General features: G+C 38.6%; 9 protein-coding genes across 9 annotated transcripts; 2 read left to right on the forward strand and 7 right to left on the reverse strand. All coding sequences in view use genetic code 12, as the record gives it.

The window, feature by feature from the left end:
- Positions 1-194: 194 nt before the first annotated feature.
- CPAR2_208450 (uncharacterized protein) lies at positions 195-386 on the forward strand (the record flags this gene model as incomplete). Its single annotated transcript, XM_036809764.1, has 1 exon — positions 195-386. One exon carries the CDS (start codon positions 195-197, stop codon positions 384-386), a length of 192 nt encoding a protein of 63 aa, XP_036666369.1.
- A 236-nt stretch (positions 387-622) lies between these two features.
- ERD1 (Erd1p) lies at positions 623-1,933 on the reverse strand (the record flags this gene model as incomplete). The annotated part of the gene is made up of 1 exon (XM_036809765.1): positions 623-1,933. The coding sequence occupies one exon, from the start codon at positions 1,931-1,933 to the stop codon at positions 623-625; it is 1,311 nt and encodes a 436-aa protein (XP_036666370.1).
- Positions 1,934-2,940: 1,007 nt separating this feature from the next.
- On the reverse strand, positions 2,941-3,714 carry CPAR2_208470 (uncharacterized protein; the record flags this gene model as incomplete). The annotated part of the gene is made up of 1 exon (XM_036809766.1): positions 2,941-3,714. One exon carries the CDS (start codon positions 3,712-3,714, stop codon positions 2,941-2,943), a length of 774 nt encoding a protein of 257 aa, XP_036666371.1.
- Positions 3,715-3,885: 171 nt separating this feature from the next.
- Positions 3,886-4,554, forward strand: CPAR2_208480 (uncharacterized protein; the record flags this gene model as incomplete). Its single annotated transcript, XM_036809769.1, has 1 exon — positions 3,886-4,554. One exon carries the CDS (start codon positions 3,886-3,888, stop codon positions 4,552-4,554), a length of 669 nt encoding a protein of 222 aa, XP_036666372.1.
- A 64-nt stretch (positions 4,555-4,618) lies between these two features.
- On the reverse strand, positions 4,619-8,191 carry IRE1 (bifunctional endoribonuclease/protein kinase; the record flags this gene model as incomplete). The annotated part of the gene is made up of 1 exon (XM_036809770.1): positions 4,619-8,191. One exon carries the CDS (start codon positions 8,189-8,191, stop codon positions 4,619-4,621), a length of 3,573 nt encoding a protein of 1,190 aa, XP_036666373.1.
- Positions 8,192-8,723: 532 nt separating this feature from the next.
- Positions 8,724-9,449, reverse strand: CPAR2_208500 (uncharacterized protein; the record flags this gene model as incomplete). Its single annotated transcript, XM_036809771.1, has 1 exon — positions 8,724-9,449. One exon carries the CDS (start codon positions 9,447-9,449, stop codon positions 8,724-8,726), a length of 726 nt encoding a protein of 241 aa, XP_036666374.1.
- A 1,307-nt stretch (positions 9,450-10,756) lies between these two features.
- CPAR2_208510 (uncharacterized protein) lies at positions 10,757-12,052 on the reverse strand (the record flags this gene model as incomplete). Its single annotated transcript, XM_036809772.1, has 1 exon — positions 10,757-12,052. One exon carries the CDS (start codon positions 12,050-12,052, stop codon positions 10,757-10,759), a length of 1,296 nt encoding a protein of 431 aa, XP_036666375.1.
- Positions 12,053-12,712: 660 nt separating this feature from the next.
- CPAR2_208520 (uncharacterized protein) lies at positions 12,713-15,646 on the reverse strand (the record flags this gene model as incomplete). Its single annotated transcript, XM_036809773.1, has 1 exon — positions 12,713-15,646. One exon carries the CDS (start codon positions 15,644-15,646, stop codon positions 12,713-12,715), a length of 2,934 nt encoding a protein of 977 aa, XP_036666376.1.
- Positions 15,647-16,491: 845 nt separating this feature from the next.
- On the reverse strand, positions 16,492-17,472 carry PHO100 (Pho100p; the record flags this gene model as incomplete). The annotated part of the gene is made up of 1 exon (XM_036809774.1): positions 16,492-17,472. The coding sequence occupies one exon, from the start codon at positions 17,470-17,472 to the stop codon at positions 16,492-16,494; it is 981 nt and encodes a 326-aa protein (XP_036666377.1).
- Positions 17,473-18,919: the final 1,447 nt, after the last annotated feature.

Below are 18,919 nucleotides of genomic sequence, written 5' to 3' on the forward strand. Positions count from 1 at the left end.
ATCTGCTTTGATGAAAGGAAAGGAAAAAAAAAAAAAAAAATTCAAAAACAATTGGTAGCTTAACTTAAGTTGGTAGCTCTTACACTCATTCTAACCAACCATAATCCAATCGAAAAAACTTACTTTATGGAGGAAGCTTACCATATTTCATCGAAATATACAACCACAGTCACCACACTAGCAAAAGAAAAAAAATGGCACATGCTCCATCATTGAGTGTACCTGCAATACTCACCATGTCATCCGTAGCGGTACTCTATGGATTAATCAAATCACCATTGAAGTATAAATGGGCTAGTGAATCTAGAATTAGTCCCAAAGCTGATTTGGCATTTAGGAATAGTGCTGAGAAATGGTTAGAAGATCACAAAGGTGAACGTTACTAGAGAGTTAAGGGTTGGCTTTTTCACCAGTGTTTAATGGGTAGCATGTGATGTTTTGGTCAGTGTGTCTTTGAGGTGGTAGTGTTTTTTACCCAACCATTATATATACTTATTTATTGAATTAAATACAGCTTGTCGAGGATCATTGGATATTGAAATGTAGCTTTTCTTCTATACTATGTCTATAAAATCTTAGAGACCACAAGAAGGGCGAGTGTGGGGAATATCCCTTGATGAAACTACTGTTGCGCGACATCTTCCAACTCCACATCACCGCTTCTTTGTCCAAATTGCTCTTGCTCGTGCACTCTCAATTTAACCCAGTCACTTTCCAACTTGATGAAACACCAAATCCATCTTCTGAAGATTTCCAATGTTTCAATAACTACATATCCAAACGAATACGCATCATAACCAAACAAGAATGTCGACATAACATGTATAAACTTGATTTCACTTGACTGAGCTAATTGTTCATTGATTATGAATAATTTTAGCACCCAAATGAACCGTAATAAGAAATCAATGACCATGGCTGAAAAATAGATAATATTTGGGTATGCCTTGTGGATACGCAAAATGCGAAATTGTGATTTTGGATTGAATAATTTGTTAAACAATTGTAAATGCCAATCCATTTTGATATCCCAGATAAAAGAGTATGTTGAATTCAAAGCCAGTAGAACATACCACCATTTGTTCAACGACGTCAAATCAATCATCAATTGACCCGATTGTTTAGCATCATCACTTGCATTCATCAATGTACTTTTGATCAACACATTAACGACAAGTGGGCCAATACCTGTACTATATTTGACAAGATTTAGTAAATGTTGCACTTGTCTTGTAGTACGATACTCAAACCAACACTGCTTGATACGAATGCAAGTTGGAATGCACAATATAGCAAATTCCAATTTATAATTATATGCTGTGGTGTCATCGATGTAATAATTCCATACAAATAACCCAAAATCATTTATAACCTTAGCAAAGGATACCAATGAATCACTAATCAAGATATCGTTACTTCTCATGGATTGACTATTGATGCCACCTCGTAGAATTCGTTTCATTGTTGTCCAAACACGAACTTGTCCAGGACTTTGTGAATTTGCATAAAATAGTCTATTAAAGACGTACGCAAACAGTGCAATAGGTATACTATAGTAGATAATCTTCCAATCATTGAGATAATACTGAACAGTTTTGAATGCAACCCAACTGAGTACGTTAACTATAGTAACTGCCTTTAAACTTGACCATATACCTATAATTAATCGACTGTTTTCGTGTCTGTCAGCAGGTATGGATGTAGCATATTCTCCATTTGACAGTGGTAGCGGGCCATCCAACAGGGTGTATTTGTGTGTATTATATGACAAGTTGAGTAGCTGAAGTAAGTTTAATGATGAAACTGTTGATAGTACAAAATTTAACACAAACCATAGCGTGACACCAAGTTGGATGAGCCCCAAGATTCGGAAAGGAAGTGGGATAAGGTCATTGAATAGAATGGCTTTCGTTTCATTCAGTGGTTCATCCATGATATAGCATTAGGTGGTTGAAGATGAAAAAGAAGCCTGTGAATTTTTGGAAAATTAATGTTTACAAAATTCTTTTTCAGATCGACACAAGGCGCGTGTACCAGAGAGTCGAAAACAATGCGGTACATAGAGAATGAACGCTACAAGTATAGCCTAAGAGGAAGAAAGAGCCAATCTCTATTTCGATACCAGAGTTGTGTTGTAACGTGTGGCTTCAGACGTGCCTTTTTTAGACACGATTTATATAAAAGTTGATAATCATTAAATAGATTCATGATTAGCATGGAAAAACATCATTAGCCAAACAACAACACTGATACCGTACATAGAACTGCTCCTTCGCCACCTAATATCACTATTAACCCTACAAAGATAAGACAAATGTCATGTCTGACTATTCAATATATATATATATTCAATATATATTCAAGTCCTAAAGCCTAAGTATTCGTTAGTAATGAGTTTCTGGAAGATCCACACAATGTGGACCAGCCCACTAATCATCTCTCCTCTTGAGTGTTACTATCATATCAGAATTTTCAGTGTTTGGCTAATGAATCGAATCGGTCAGCGTCCTGAAATATAGGATCCTCCGTTTGGGGCGACATCTTTGTCATCATATGGTAAGGAAACATCAAAATGGAAATTTGAAATGGGATGGGAAAAAAAAACTCATCAATTGAGTCATTTGAATAAAAAAAAAACATACTATTGAACCTAGTTGAAACCAGTTCAAACTAGTGAAGACGAATAAGATTTCATTCGTATTGAAGAAAGAGAAGAAGAAGTTGCAATTGAAGTGAAGAATTTTTTTTTTTTTTTCTCACTTCATCGCGTTGATTATACAGCAGAGATATTTACCCGGCTGGATTACATCTATCGATGATGTTGCAATAAAGGCGACATACCTACTACAAGTATTGGTCTGGAACCATTTGAATAATATAACTCCCACATACACATCGATAAATAATACAAACGAGAACATGCCTTTTTTTTCACAACTTTTACCTCTTTCCTCGAAGTTTGCCTTTGAGCTTCTCCTTCCTGGTATTCTCCCTTCGTTCAGCTTTACTCAAATACCTAAACTTCTTCTTCTTTGCTTTTGGTTTCTCTACTTTTGAAGGTTTCGCAACACCACACAAGACGGCATAATTCTTGGCTCGTTCGACTGCTTCTTCCAACACTTCTTCAGATTTGTTGAGATCAACATTGTTGGTCTTGGCTATTTGTTCCAAGTTGGTTCCATTTGCATGGTGGCCTAGCGGTTTATCTATTGATTCTATTGTCACTGTTGTTTCATCGCCAAACCCATCAAGATTTGAGTCTGGTTCATATACTTCTTTATGATGTAAGATTCCTTTAAGTGAAACCGACTTGTTTTCCGTGGAAGTCTCTTCAGTTGCTTCCTCGTCAAACCCAGTCCATTCATCTTCTTCCGCTTTCTCTTCCCCATCTCCTTCACTATCATCATCTGCTAGTCCACCATTTATCATTGCAAGCTCTTTAGCCTTTTCATTAAACTCTCGCAATTGGTTCTCCAAGTCTCGTTTCCTCTCATCACGCAATTGTTTCCGTTCTTCTATCCTTGCCAACCTTTCCTGTTCCTTGATGTACTCTTGTGCCTTCTTTTTCCTTTGCAATTTACGTTTATGAAATCCAGTCAAATACTCTTCACGACTTTCTTTATCAAATGTAACTTCATTAACAGCGTGTTTCTTGGCTTGCTTTTCAGCATAGTTCTTACCTGCTGTAAGGATCTGTCTGTTTTGTCTTACCATCTTCTGCAGCTTCAAATCCAACGGCTGTCCAAATGGAAAAGGGTTCAAATGGATGGACAGATGTCAGTGATGAGATCACAAAAAACAAAAAAAAAAAAAAAAAACTTCCCAAATAAAGCTCCCAATGAGTTTGACAACTTTCCCACTCCCCAACATAGACATTACACCATCATGGAGAACTTAGACAATATCAAATTATACCTCAAATCCCTTGACAAATCTATCTCACAATATGAACCAACCCTAGAACCGCTCCTATCACGAACACTCGACGAGCACCTAGCTCAACAAACGACACCACAATCCAAAATCACATTTCTCAATAATTTTCAATACGTACTAATATCGACAATTTATTCATATTTAAAAACAATTGGAATAGATACTGATACTCACCCCATTAAGAAGGAGTTAACTAGAGTCAAGAGTTATATGATGAGAGCTAAGAATATGGACAATAACAAAAACAACGAACAGGAAGCCATTGCAGATAAGGCAAAGACCAAGGAGTTTTTGACGCAGACTTTGGGTGTCAAGAATGGGGTTGAAAATACTGTCAAGGATATAGGACCAGCTATAAGTACGCAAAATTTCCAGGGCACTCACACCAAATTTGAAGATGAGGACCATAGTAGTGGTGAAGAAGAGGAGAAGTCGGAGTTACTGAGTAAAGTGAAGCAAAAGACGCCGATTGAGAGTGTCAAAAGGGACAAACTGAAGAAAAAGAATAAACCATCGATTAAGGCGAAGGCCAACTCAAAACCGCTGAAGAATAAAATAGCCAAGGTCAAACATGGATATCTACCACCAAGACCGGACAAGAAAAAACCTAAATCGTAAATAATCAATATACAATAAACACCGTTACAACCTACTTGAATTTATCTGTATATCCTTTTACTCTCTATGCAAAATATTCACTAAACACATACTCGTGCTTTAAATTCTCTTCAACACAATAATAAATCTCCATCAATAAATGAGGAAATTTGTTATTAAAATATTGATAAAACCCATTGGGCAAAGGTGCCATTTTCTCTTGCAAACTCACTGGCATATCGTTATAATGATGGTACTTGTTTCGAATAGCTCGCAACAAATCCATCAATTTCGTAGTTTGATATTTCCGATACTTGCCCAAATTTTCCAAAAATTCATCATCAGCGAGTTGGGTATGCCAATTAAGATTATGCACCATGAGTGCATGTTTTTCCAACTCAAGTAACAATGCACTAGGTGGATCGCGTCGTTCAATTTCAAATCGATCACTCACTTTTAACAAAAACTCAAGTCGTTTGGTATTTGACCAGAATAATGGATGGGCAAGGATTTTGGTGGTGTTTGGTCTCATGGCCGGGTTGGCGTGAATTAAACTTGAAATCAAATCAATTGATTCGTATTGATCATGGGGACATTTAGTAAGCAAAATTGACAAGTCGTATTCACCTTTGATGATGTTTCCCTCTCGCATATATCGGTCACCAAAAGGATGTAACCCGTTAGTCAAAATGTAGAAAAATACACATCCAAGTGAGAATATATCAATGGCTTTTGTTAACCGTTTGCCTCCAGACGTGTATAATGTAGAAGAGGATGCCGCCGATGTAGATGATGTTAGTCCATTAGAATGAACGGATGAGATGGAGTCGGGTGAAATCTCTAATAAGTCATGGTTAAGTAACAATTCAGGCGCTCTCCAACCCGAAGTTCCAGAAGCTGCATGTTGAGTAGTTGCTCTAAACGACGATTGATCATGTTCCAACTTTTTACATAACCCAAAGTCAGATATCAATAATCGAACATTGTTTTCATACTGAATTTGCTCCAGAGCAATTGCTTCCTTCTTCAAATGACTAGGTTTCTTGACATTGGCAACAAGAATATTCTGCGGTTTGATATCACGATGAACAATTTTTAACGAGTGCAAGTAATGTAATCCACTGGCTAGTTGATACAAAATGTCATTTCTCTTCGGTATTGATAAATCAGCAACCTTTTGAGGCTTTTCGATAATATCCTCCAATGTACATAAACAAAGTTCTAACGCAATGTATAGGAATTTTTCCGACTCTGAAGATTGCGAGCAGAAATATCGTATCACATTAGGGTGATCATCCGATTCTTGCAACAATCTCACTTCATGATTGGCAATGTCATAAAAATCAAGTAACATTCTTTTGACGGCAACTGGTCGATTTTCAAAAGTGCCCTCAAACACAACTGTTCCATGAGAACCATAACCAAGAATTTTATCAGAAATGATCAAATTATTTTCAATTTGTAGCTTCTTCTTTTGCTTAGGTGGGAGTGGCAATGTTTGTATAAGACTCTTTGTAGCAATCGTTTCTTCTTCAACATCTTCTTCACTGTTTTTGTCTTCGTTACTCGACTCCTTCTCTTCTGTGGCCTTATTCTTGTTAATGTGTCGTCCACCTCGTTTGGCCCCTCCTCTACTACCTCTCTTCCGCTTCTTCTTAGTGGCGGGCTCAGTTTCAATACTCTCTTTATCGCCTCCACTTGCATCGTTGTCACTGTTAACCAACCCATTCTCGGTCTCACCTTCATGCGTCGATAATGGTTTGACGCCAATGTCAATCTCATCAATAGGCTCTGTTTCTGGTTCAACAATTGTAACCTTCTTTTTATGTAAACCTTCGGTAGGCTTTTCCGACTCTTGTGCGTTTTCCACCTCAAGAACCTCCATTAACTTTTCACCACCATTGACCTTTTCCCTTTGCTGTGAAACCAGGTCCACTGGTTTTTCTTCACCAAGTGCGCCAGGTGATCGTTGCTCAACAACAATCTGGTTTGGCGCTTCGTCCCCTACCACTTCAAGATCATCCTTCACTCTAAACTCTCCAAAAAGCTTCCTGACATATTTGTTTGACCTGCCAAAGGCTAGTATCAAGATAAGTATCACCATCATGACACCGATATCCTCAACAATGCGTTTGACAATGGCTCCTGATCCAGAAGAACCTGCACTTGGTCGATAATTTTCAACGGTATCCTTCACCGGTTCAAGCATGATCACATCAGAGCCAATAGTTGACACTTTTGCCGGGAATTTTATTCCTTCAATAATGTTGGGAATTGGCTGAGCTGGTGTATTATTTTCTTCGTTACCATCCCCAATTCGTTTAATATCTTTTGGTGATGAGAATTTAGAAACAGGTTGATATGATGAATCTCTTGATAATTCAACGACTCGATGAATACCAGTAATCAATTGTTCAACCTGCTCGGGTGTGCTTGTTGCAATTTGATAATTTTCAATATACCCAGCTGCCTCATTAACGCCTGCGTGATATTGATTCAAGATAGCTTGGTATTTGGAGATAGGAGCGCTTTTTATCAAAGTAGGGTAATTGTGGAAGCTCATGGCAACCCATTGGTTTGAGTCTGCTGTCTTGTTGAGAAAGACATAATCGTCATTCTTTGCATCACTGGTCTGTAATTGATTTAAAACTTCCAATGGATGTGGCAATAGTATATAATCTCCTTGTTTATCATTATGGAATACATCAAATATATTTACTGCCAATGCTGGCAACCGACTGATCCACACCGGCGTACCGATATCCTTATTAATAGCTAGTAGCGATCTGTCGTGGAATGGAGTAAAATACAACTTGTCTAGTGAATATTTATTTTGCATAATCAAATCATTGTCAATGTTATTGGGTACCCACTGATTATAGGTGACATTCCACACAATATTGCTGTTTGTTTTGGAATGGATCGACAATTGATAGGTTGTTTTGCCAATCATTATAGTATCATCTTGTCCACCAGGTCTGGGCGGCAAAGTGGTTTGCAGAACAGGACATTCGTCTTGGTTCCCAAAAGACGATTTGACCTCACCCGTATGAATATTTAAACTGTACAAGGAGGTTTTTCTGGTACCAGTGTAGATCTTGTCGTCACCACTTAGTGAGAATGGTGATTCCATAACCAAGTGTTTTATACTTGTCGGTAGTTTATTCAACCCAAACATGGGAGTAAAATAGTACAAAGTACCATCTTCATGAGGTTCAACAAACCATAATATGTTTGATTGTTGACTTTTGGCATTTTCAAAGGTATTGTTTGCTTGCACTTTAACCAAAGGTTCATCTATGGGTAAGGTCCAGACCATAGTCCCCGTACTCCTCTCCACCCCATGGAGGTTCCCATTGATATCACTTACGAGTAGAATGTCTTGTAATTCGCAGTCATCAATTGAGCGAAACTCCAATGGTAGAAGTGACTTACTGTGCTGATGTTGTAGTTGCTCTAGTGACTGTTGCTGCTGCTGTCGTTGTTGTTGTGTAATATGCGGTTGATTCTGTTCATTGTATTGTATTTGACTCGGTTGAACGACTTCATTGTCCTGCCTAAAAGCTGGCACGGTTGATTTCCCTAGTCGTTCCTTGGCCCATGTGAGACTTACTAGTATAAGGCATATTAATGATGATATTATGGGGAGTATCTGCATGTTATGATACTAGCTAGCCTACCCTATAAGCATCTAATGAGTAAAGAAAATGGGCAGTTGTGTTTGCTTACAAGACCAAAAAGTTATTGTTGTGTATTGTGATCACTGGAAAGGGGGGGGTCAATGTGGAATGAGCTTTTTGTCTCATGAAATTTTTTTCCTTCTCCTTCTCTCATTCGTTTTTCTAATTTAGTCTATACATGCAAGAAGGTCCATGCATTATAAAAGAGAATAGGAGAATACATTTTGCGCAATGGATTGCACTAGAGTAGGAGATATTCCAGTTGTGTTTGCTAACCTGGTGTAGACTGAACGGGAGATATCATATCGCAGTGATATGTTCAGTAAACGAAAAAACTGCACAAGAAACAATATGAAGATCGTGTCTACATCAATCGACTCTATCCAACCCTAAATCTAAAAATTTTCATTATTAACTTTATACATTATTTATCATTATCATCATCACCAAGGAAGTAAATAAAAACCAAACGGTGTCATCATCTAGTTCGTAAACTCCTTCTCCTTTTCATTATATTTCATTTCCCTCTTCGCCAACTTCTAGTTTCATTTCATTAAGTATATCGGTTGTTTTCACTTGTCTTTGATCAGCAATCAATGTAACCAACTGTAAGGCAACATCTTTTAACTCATTATACTTCTTCAACTGTTGAATATGTCTTTTGATGATGACTTCTGGTTGATCGTTGCCTTCTAATTCATGAATTAGGCATGAACATTGCCGTTTAATCTCGTCCAAATTCTTTTCCTTTGTGGATATACGTTCTTGATCTTCAGGTGTAAGCGTCGACGTCGAAGACGTAGCTGAATGAGACTTGAATGATTCATGAGGAATTGGTTGTGTGGTAGGCGACATGGGCGACGTGCTAAGTGATTCTGCAAATGGTTCACTAACAAACGTGTTGTCGGTTGTGATTGAGGGTATAGTTGGAACAGTTGGATTTGACGAAAGTATTTTATTTTGAACAAGATCATCATTAATGGATTTGCTTTCGTTGATTGTGTTGTACGATTTCGAGTTGCGTAATTCTGTATTTATCGACGAATCAACAGTGGTATTACCTATATATGTGCTTGCCTCTGAGGAAGCTGGTGGTGGTGGTGGCGACGTGCTCGTGATGTTTGTCATTGCCTGTGGATGGCTATTTTTACTTGATTCAGCTTCATCGTTATCTATCACAAGGTTGGTTGTTGATTCAACCAAGGCATGATGATCTTGGTCTATAACGTCAGACATTGTTCGAAGCGTTATGTTGTGTGTCTGGATGTAATGATCAAGTATATGATTGAAGCAAATAACACTCAACTATTGTGTGTTGCAAATATTTAAAGAAATAGTGTAAGAACAAAGGTGTAGCAGTAGCAAAACCTATTTGCAGTTTAGAGGCTATTGTTTCTTTTTGTCTTTGATTGAGGGATAGTGAGTTGAGTGACTAGCAATTGCTAAGTTGATCCTAGATGCGCAATAGATAATGAGATATGGTTGTGCTTTTGTAAAAATTTCTACTCAAGATGGGGGGAAATTAAAATTTTTTTTCCTACATCTTTTGGGAATAGTTTTGTTACACACTTTAGTTTCTTGTCATAACCTTTTTCGATTATTGTACAGCATACACACACACACACACACACGCAAACAATGTAAGATGTGTAATTATCCGTTTTATGCAGTAGAGGGTAAAGTAATGCATACACACTACAAACTACACAAGACCCATCACTTCATTAGAATCAACAAAAGACCCAACCTCATTGGACATTCTTACACATTCTCAATCTTTCGCAGATCCCAAAGAAACTATTGAAACTGCTTTCAGTGTAATTCAAAATCTAAGTCAATCACGAGAATATTTCATTGGCATCGCTTTCCACGTGATTTTCTTTTAAATTCAGTCTCTCTTCTGTTTTTTGTGTAATGGACTCTTCCAGTCCTCGGGTTAGCTTAATGCCGACGATTGACAAAACAAAAGAAAAAACCAAAAGTAGTACGATTATTATGCAACCGCATAGCCACAATGTATCTTAGAACGCGTATACACGAACCTACCGAAGAAGCAACCTCACGGATATACACTCACCCATATCTTCTGATCAGACTTTAGAAACTTCTCTCTCTCTTCAACACCTGACACTCTTTCTTTTTTTTTTTTTTTATTTTTTTTTGTTATTTGACTCCACCAATCGAGCGGTGTCGCAAATGCATGTCGTCTTATATAAGTGACACACAAAACAAAACACGTTTGACTCCATGACGTCATAACTTATTTCTCTCTTTTTTTTTTTTCCTTCTACAGCCAGCATCAACGATATGCCGAGGAAGAGAAAAGAACGACCACCATTCGATCAGAAACTAAATACATAGGGAGACAAAAAAATGGTATTTACCTTTATCAATAAGTTTATACTGAGGTCGTGAATGCTTTAACAAGGGGTATCCAAATAATCTATATCTTTCTATGAGCAACAAAATTCCTATAGTTCCACATAACCCATAATCTCTTTCTACAAAACGCCCCGGCTGGAAAACCTCCCTCCACTGTTACACTACTCAATCACCATGGAGGGAGTAGGAGCAGCAGGTAATTCATCAAATGCCCCTGGTCCGCAAACTTGTGCGCTTCCGCCAGTAGCACCAACGTGGTGTCCCGTTACGTCTTGAACATTTCTCACTCTACGTGAACTGACTCTAGACCCATCATTGTGATTGACGCCATCACTTCTCGGTGCATAAGTATACTCACCGCCTTGAGTTTTGCCAAAAACCTGCTTATTTCCAACGTAAAATTGCGGTTGTTGTACTCGCTCTTGTGGATGGTGATGTTGTCGCAGATTTTGGGTAAATAATTGTCCTTTACTCCCAATGATAATCTGATTCCTCTCTCTCGTTGAATTAGTGTTGAGACGCAGTTGTTGCTGCTGCTGCTGATATAGATACTGTTGCTCATCATCCCTATGGTTTTGCACTTGTTGCTGACTCAATCGCACAAACGGCACACCCAAATCGTACTCACTTCCAGATTTAGTCCTCCTTTTGCTCTTTATAGCACCATTTCCACCTGATGAATGATGGCCTACAGTGGGAGCAGCTGGTGAACTCACATTTCTATGCATTGATTGAACAATCTCAACACCGGGAGATATAGGTCGTTGTGAGGACGAGGTAAAGAATTTGTTCAAGTAACCCAGTGACGATTGTCTTTCTTGCTTTATATTTTGCAAATTAGAATGTGAATTCAGTCGGGAGGTCAACGATGTAAATGATTTGACATTTCGCAATTTGCGAAGCTTTTTCGGTGGTGTGCCCCCGTTGTAGTTACCCACACCTTCACTAGAAGAATGAGACGCAGCTGCCGCTACAATGACCGATTGACAAATACCCAAAACATTCCAGACTTGCTCCATGATAGCTTCTCCATCAATAGACACATCATCTTGCAAAGGTTCTTCATACTTGAGTCCGAAATTGTGCACTAAATGATTCAAATCACTGAATTGAGGAGCCACTCTACTCAACACATGCAGAATCATCACCTCTCCTTGTTTAACACGTTGTTCATAGCACTTAAACAACACATGATTTACCAATGCAATATTGCTATTGTTTTTTCCACCATAAAATAACCAACACTTGATAATGTGGCCGCATAAATGAACTAACCCCAAATCATTGAAGAGTGTCGACGCAATGAAATTTAATAGGATGTAATATACCCAATAGTTGAGTAAAACCTGGTATGAACTAGGTCGAAATTCAATACGTTGATCAAGAGCTTTAATGGTGTATAAGCCTGGTATTAGAGCATTTAGCGTGGTGAATATGACACCTAGTATGTTGAACATTGCACAGACAATGCCAAATAGCACTAAACGAATGGAGGAATTAGCAGTGTAGTGTGAAATTTGGTGTGTCGAAAAGGGGTTGTGGAAATATGAAAGATGGTAAATTTGTGAATGTGAGATATTGCCTTGCTCTTTATAATAACTTCTTTGAGTTCTCGGAGTTATTCTAAAACTCTCCGTCTCTCTTTTTTTTTCCGCATAACAATAAAACAACACTAGTCAATTCCTATCGGCTAGTATAGCCTATACACAATAAGAAAGAACTTTCCACTATACGATATGACGATGTCTGTGTCAAAATCAAAGATCTAGGCTTTCATTTAACAATGAAACGTAGGAGTAAACTATGATTCTATTTCTACTAGGTTTCTTCTCGTTCATTTTCCTTGCAACAAGTTCCGCATTGGGAAGTGTATTCATTACACAAAACTATATTCTCATCACCGAATGCGTATATTATTACCAGCACCGCCATTAATTACATACTATTTTCGATCGTGGAGAGGTATCGGGAACCAACGGAAAAAGAGAAGCACAACTCACTTCAAGAAGCCTCACTAGACCTCGGATAGCACTACAAACTACACCCATTTACGACACATTTATCGTCTAAAGTTCTTCTTTTTTGAAATAATACAAAAACAATTCAAACTCTAAATATTAACCACCACTAAAATTCATCGATCCCGCTACTTCCAATTTATTATCACTTCGGGAAATTATCCATTGCCAAACTTCCCTCTCTGCATCACAGTACACTTTCGACCTTGAAGCTTTCCCACTTCCACCATGTGAAAACAATGACAAGAACTTGTTGGTGATGATGTAAGCCACCATAAATGCGAAAAACATAACAATGTATCCCATTATGGTACTATCCAAAACTGATACAGGAACCAGTTCGCCAATAGATTTAGCCAATGCTGTAATTTGCTCAGGTATACTCTTTGGTTGTTCAACTGGTTTTTCCTCTGGTTTTTCCTTCTTCTCTGTATTACGTCTACTCCTGGTAGATTTCCTCTTGGTGGCACCACCACCGTCCTTTTTACCATTACCTTCAGCAAGCATCGTGTTCAAAGTCTCAATCATATCCTTCATACTATCCTTTTGACCATCAATGGTACCCTTTTCAATTGCCCCCTTGATCCATGATTTACCACTCCATTCAATAGATGACGCAACCCAAATCTTTGTTTGATTGTTCTGCGCCCAACTAAGGAAAATCTTGGTCTTGACTTTGAAAGCATTACCACTAGGGACATCGGGAGTTTGAGTGGTTTGCACAACTTCATAATATTTCTCAGGGTCGTATTCAATCAAATCATCATCAAGTAAACATTTGGTTTGCTTGGGTCCAATTGGTCCACCCAATGGTTTTATATACGTGTAATGACGATTCTTATTTTCCTTGGTCAATCCATGAAGACCTGATTCATCGATATCGAAATTTTTTTGATCCTTGAGTATACGCACAAATTTTGAAGTGTCTGATCCAAACAAAAGTAAATAAACCACTCCAGGTGGTGCTTTAATAATTTCTTCAGCAATGAAAGTCTCATCTGAGGATTTTGAATAGCCAGTTTCTGTTGGTGCATGTGTTGCTGGTCCAACAATTGGAAATCCATTGAAGCCCCCACTGGAGTCCCCGGAACCCTCTCCACCAGCGGCACCAGCAGCTGCTGCATTGTTGCCATCACCGGTACTTGCACCACCATTGGCATCCTCTGATTTTGTTGTATCGCCATTGCCCTCGGTCAAACCTTCATCATCCTCTTCATCCATTGATGTATCATCTTCGTCATCGGTTGCATCCAGATTTTCATCATCGGATGTATTACCGCCATCAGAGTCAGATTGATTTTCAGAAGTACCATTTTTGGAGCCATTTTGCGCTCTTTTGCCCAATTGTTTTGGATCAATGTTTGATTTTTCCAACAACAAACGATGCCAAACATTGGTTATCAACTTGAAAGCAGAATCACGCCCTATTATACTAGCAAAAGTGTATTTTTGGTGTAAAGTTTTGATAACCATACCATTGGGAAATAACCCTGCAGTTGACTTTTTTTCAATTTGAATAACCTCCTGCAATGGTATAATGATGTGTTTAATCCACCCGAGAATGTTTGAGTTGAAACAAACGTAGTGGTCGCTAAGATACATCTTCCCTTGTACAAGAATATCCTTGGATAACGCACAACTAAAGTCGTCAATCAATCTTTCACTATTTGGTAATTTTTTGAATGCATGATGAAATTCTTTATTACGTTTCTTTGGCGCATGTTTAATCTTTGTATTGTAGTCGATAACATTGTCAAGCTCTTCATTCTCTGACCCTGATTCATAAACAAATCGGTCTTGATCTAGCGTTTTAGCGGGTGCTTGTGATTCATTAACGGTTCCATTTGGACTAGCTACAGTGGATTGAGCAACAGACGCTCTTCCGTTCGACATCAGTCTTTCTGTTGCCGGCACCAGTCCACCAGTGGTGGACATCCTATGCACACGTTTGACATCAATTCCGTTTGAAGTTGCTTGCAATTGGTTGCCTGGAGGTAAATTTCGATTAAGTTGACTAGGACTCATGCTACGCTTAATACCAGCTGGACCTTCATTCGATTGCTGAGAAGGTACGGATTTGACAGCTTGTAATTGACTATTCTCAAAATCAGCAAGTGATAGATCACCATTTCCCAAGGTGTTTAAAGGAGACTCTCTGACCGGTTCAAACTGGACTGATTGGGCTGCATCATGCTCACCATCTGTCGAAACACGTTGTGTACCACTGTTGCTGGCAACCATAGAAGTACTGTCCAGATGGTGATTCGGCGAAAGAAGGTTGTCCTCGTCATGTTTCACTGACTTGATGAAATTGTCCAATCTCGTAGCAAACAGATGTTCCTTCTTTTTCTCTTTTTCCTCTGGTTCTTGTAAATTTGACATCTTGTTGCTAGCAGCTGCGAGTAAAGATGATAGAAACCCTCCCGATTCACCCTTTGTATGTGATTCACTAGTAGTTGATTTCGCAGGACTGATATTATTCAATGACGACTGAGCTGAGTTTTGAGTATCAGTATGTGGTGGGGCGTGAAAACGTGAACCCTTTGATGACGCCATAGTCCCTGTTCGCGACTCCTGTCGAACGACATTTACTGCAATTGATGGGTCCTGTGCTGCATCAGAGCCTTCTCCTCCGAACTCTCTTAACGAGAGGTCGTCCTCGTCTACTGGGGCAATAATTTGTGGTGGGACTTGAGTTCTTGGTTGCTGTGGTTGCTGGGGCGGCTGTGGTTGCTGTGGTTGCTGTGGTTGCTGTGGCGGCTGCGCGAAGACGTCGTTATACGGTCTGGTTGGCGACGAAAGCCTATGTGCGGTTCTAGTTTTCAGTGACATTCGCAATATAGATGGGCCTGAATCAATTGAAGCACTATCTATTGAGCTACGGGGTGAACGATGGGAAAGCAAATCACTTAATCGATGCCTCTTTCTACTCCCAGTTCTATTAAGGTTGTTGCTCTTGTTGGATTTGGGTGAATTGGGTGATTCAGGATTGTTTGAATCTAGATGCTTTTTTCGTTTCAGTAGTAATCCCATTGTTGCGTATCTGAAATTTTATTTTCTCCTCTCTCTCACTCACACACCTGTCACACTCACTTGAAATTTTAATTGTTTTTTTTTCTTGGAGTAAAAGACTCTAATAGGGGTTAGTTTGCTGCTTGTGTTGAAGATGTAGTTGGAAAGCAAAGTCGTATACGATGAAGAAGAAAACAAATAAAACTAGATGATGATGAAGGATGAGTTTTTATTGAATGGATGATGATAAAAATAAAAAGCAACTCGGTTAATGCAAGAATCATTCTATATGCGTATAATTTAACAGTGTGTTACAAAAAGGGAATCATCGGATATAAAAAGTTAGAAATACAACAACAATCCATTAACAATACAACAACAATACAATACGGTAATATGTACACATTTTATTTTACAGCCCATTCTCTATTTAGAGTTGCTCTTTTAAGCGTTATATGTCAACAATAGAAAAGCTTGAATTTGTGGTGAAACGCGGCTCAAAACCAAAATGTAGCTCTGTGGACCGGAAAGATCTGAGTGCAGTTTGTTGAAACCACTATCTACGCAGCTCGATAAATTTACCCTGTCTTGCTTTACCTAGTCATCGTTAGCTTTCTTATCTATCAAGAGTGAAAGCCATTTTTCTTTCTCGTTTGCTTTCAATGATGTCGCTTCAGAAGAGCGAAATTATGACCGAGATTCTAGATGTTTCGCGCGAAATGCAGTTCGAGCTCTGGTTAAGCAAATCTAGACTTCGCTAACAAATTCTACAACATTTCACTATGAAAAAGCATATGACTTTTATTAAGGAATTATGAAAAAAGGGGGCAACGATGAAAAGAAATGAAAAAGAAAAAGGTGCACAACTAATCCTTCTTGAACAATGGGTCTAACAAGCCTTCAACTTGGTTAGTGATTCCCAAGTTGGCGTCGTAATCGATAGCGAAAACAGAAACTGATGTAGCACATTTAGTGTGTTCAACAACCAAGTTTTCAGAAGGCAATGAACAATCACCGTTGTTGCAAACGGTAAGTGCTTGCCAGCTGGTTTGAGCCCATACAAATGAGTTTGATGAAGCATTGAATTTCAAGTCAGCACCACTTGCGTATTGACCAGTCAATCTAGTGAAGACCCAAGCTGGATCAGTACAAGATTCGTTTTCGTAACCGACTTTGGGGAAATTGACATTCAAACCAACACCAAGAGGTAATGCTCTTGAGTTGTCACCTTGGGTTTTGAACAATTGGTTAACAAATTCGGTAACTTTGTTTGCGTAGATGGTTGATGGTTCATTAGCGTCGTCTAAGTCCAATGAGTCCTTAAAGAATGAGTTGTTGGAGTTTGATCCACTGAATGCAACAGCTGGGTATCCTCTATAAACGGAGTTGTAAGTAGCACCAACAGTTCCTGATAATGTAAACATACCTGGAGACAAGTTTGTACCTTCATTTGGGCCAGCAACAACCAAATCAATTGAGACATTGTTGAACTTTTCAGGAATAACATATTGCAAACCAAAAGCAATTGATGAAGCTGGAGTACCGTTGAAATACCAAATATGATCATCGTCTTCTTCATGACCCCATGATGGAGAGCCAGCTGGTGGATATTTGAATTCACCATCAGTTTGCAAAGTTGGTGAAGTTGGGATATCAAATTTACCACCGAAACCAGACCTTTGCGAAACAGGAGCAACTAACCAAACTTCGTGACCAGCTTCTTTCAACTTGTAGTAGGTGGCTCTAATATTGGTTGCTTGCCAACCATCATCGTTACTCAAGATGATATTCTTAGCGATAACAGCAGTGGCAAGGAACAAAAGAATTGATTGAGTCAAGAATTGCATTCTGAGTGGGGACTGAGTGTGTAGTGATGGAGTAAGAAGGAGGAAAGAATAGATGAATTGAAATTATTTGATATGATGTGAAGGTGGGACTTTTGGTCCCGTATTTATAGTGCTGTTTTCACTCACATCCCAGCTTCTTTACCAGCGATAATGAAAAAGTTTCACTAGCACATTGTGTAAAAGGTAATATTGACTCCTGTAGTACCACTTCATAGTGATGCCGTTTCTATGTTAATACAAACGATGATAAATTAACCGGAGACCATTATTGTTTTTAAACTCTTTTTGCATACTATGGAACGAAGAACACAAAGCCGCAAAATTTATCAGCTTTTGTGATTAATTATGTTTCAATTGTAAACAACAACGTGGGCCATGGTTTATAACACCGTTTATTGTTTCCAGCAAGGCAAAAGAAAGTGAGCTAATTATATGACGAACGAGAAGGTTGATTGTATTGAGAAACGGATAAAGCCCCGGCAAGAATGCCAGGGTTCAAACCAAGACATACGGCTAAGAAAAGTTGCAAATGAATGAATCACGTTATGAGGCACCAAGACCTTTCTTCAATTTCGCTTCCATCAATTTCGCTTCTACTATTAGTCTGACTACAGCAACAAGAAAAATAGGAAAAACCTCTTTTTAGCAGAAGCAATATAAATTTGGACGCAAATTAAACGCCATATTTTTTTCACAAAAGCAACGAGGAAAAGTTTCTTCATAAACGTGTGTGTGTGTATCAGTCAATCTTTATTATCCTCGCGCCTGATCTTGATACATACTTGGCAGGCTCTAGGAAACGTTAAATGTGTCAAGCTGATGAGCAAAAGCTGAGGTATCGTTTCCAAGTAAATGACCTAAACTAAACGGTTGGTCTTTGGATAGAGCAGACCACTGAATAACATCTCTTGAAAGGATTTATATGTATGTTATTAGCTTTCCCTATTGTTCACCTCCTATTGTTTCCACCGAAAATGGAAAGTTGTTGATCAGATTCGGAAATATGTTTACATTGAGAAAAAGAAACCATAACCAATCTCTTTGTTTCATAGGCTCTCATAATTGCTCGTAGATCATCTCGCCTCATAACCTTAGCTTGATGTATTAATGAAGCACGTTTGTTGCAGCTATCTTTTTTTTTTGTGACATCTTTTCATTTAATTTTGGTTGAAAATTGGCGAAACTAGGGCCCACGAGGGACCTGAACTGCAAAATGGCGCCATTACGGAGCTCAGTTGTACATGTGAGTGGGAAGTGTTGTTATGGGAATACTCAAAACGGAAAAAGGGGTCCGTTGCACGTGTGGTGCTAGCTCAAATACTTTACCTGCATGATCTTCAACTCTTGAACTGTACAAGTACACACATTGGACCCAGATCAATTCAGCACAGTATCTTTGACTTTCTTTTTTGCGAGTTTGTTGCGATGCCATAGTTTGGTGGCTATT

This window comes from Candida parapsilosis, contig 005809 (genome assembly GCF_000182765.1).
Source record: "Candida parapsilosis strain CDC317 annotated contig 005809".
Classification (NCBI taxonomy): Eukaryota; Fungi; Ascomycota; class Pichiomycetes; order Serinales; family Debaryomycetaceae; genus Lodderomyces; species Lodderomyces parapsilosis.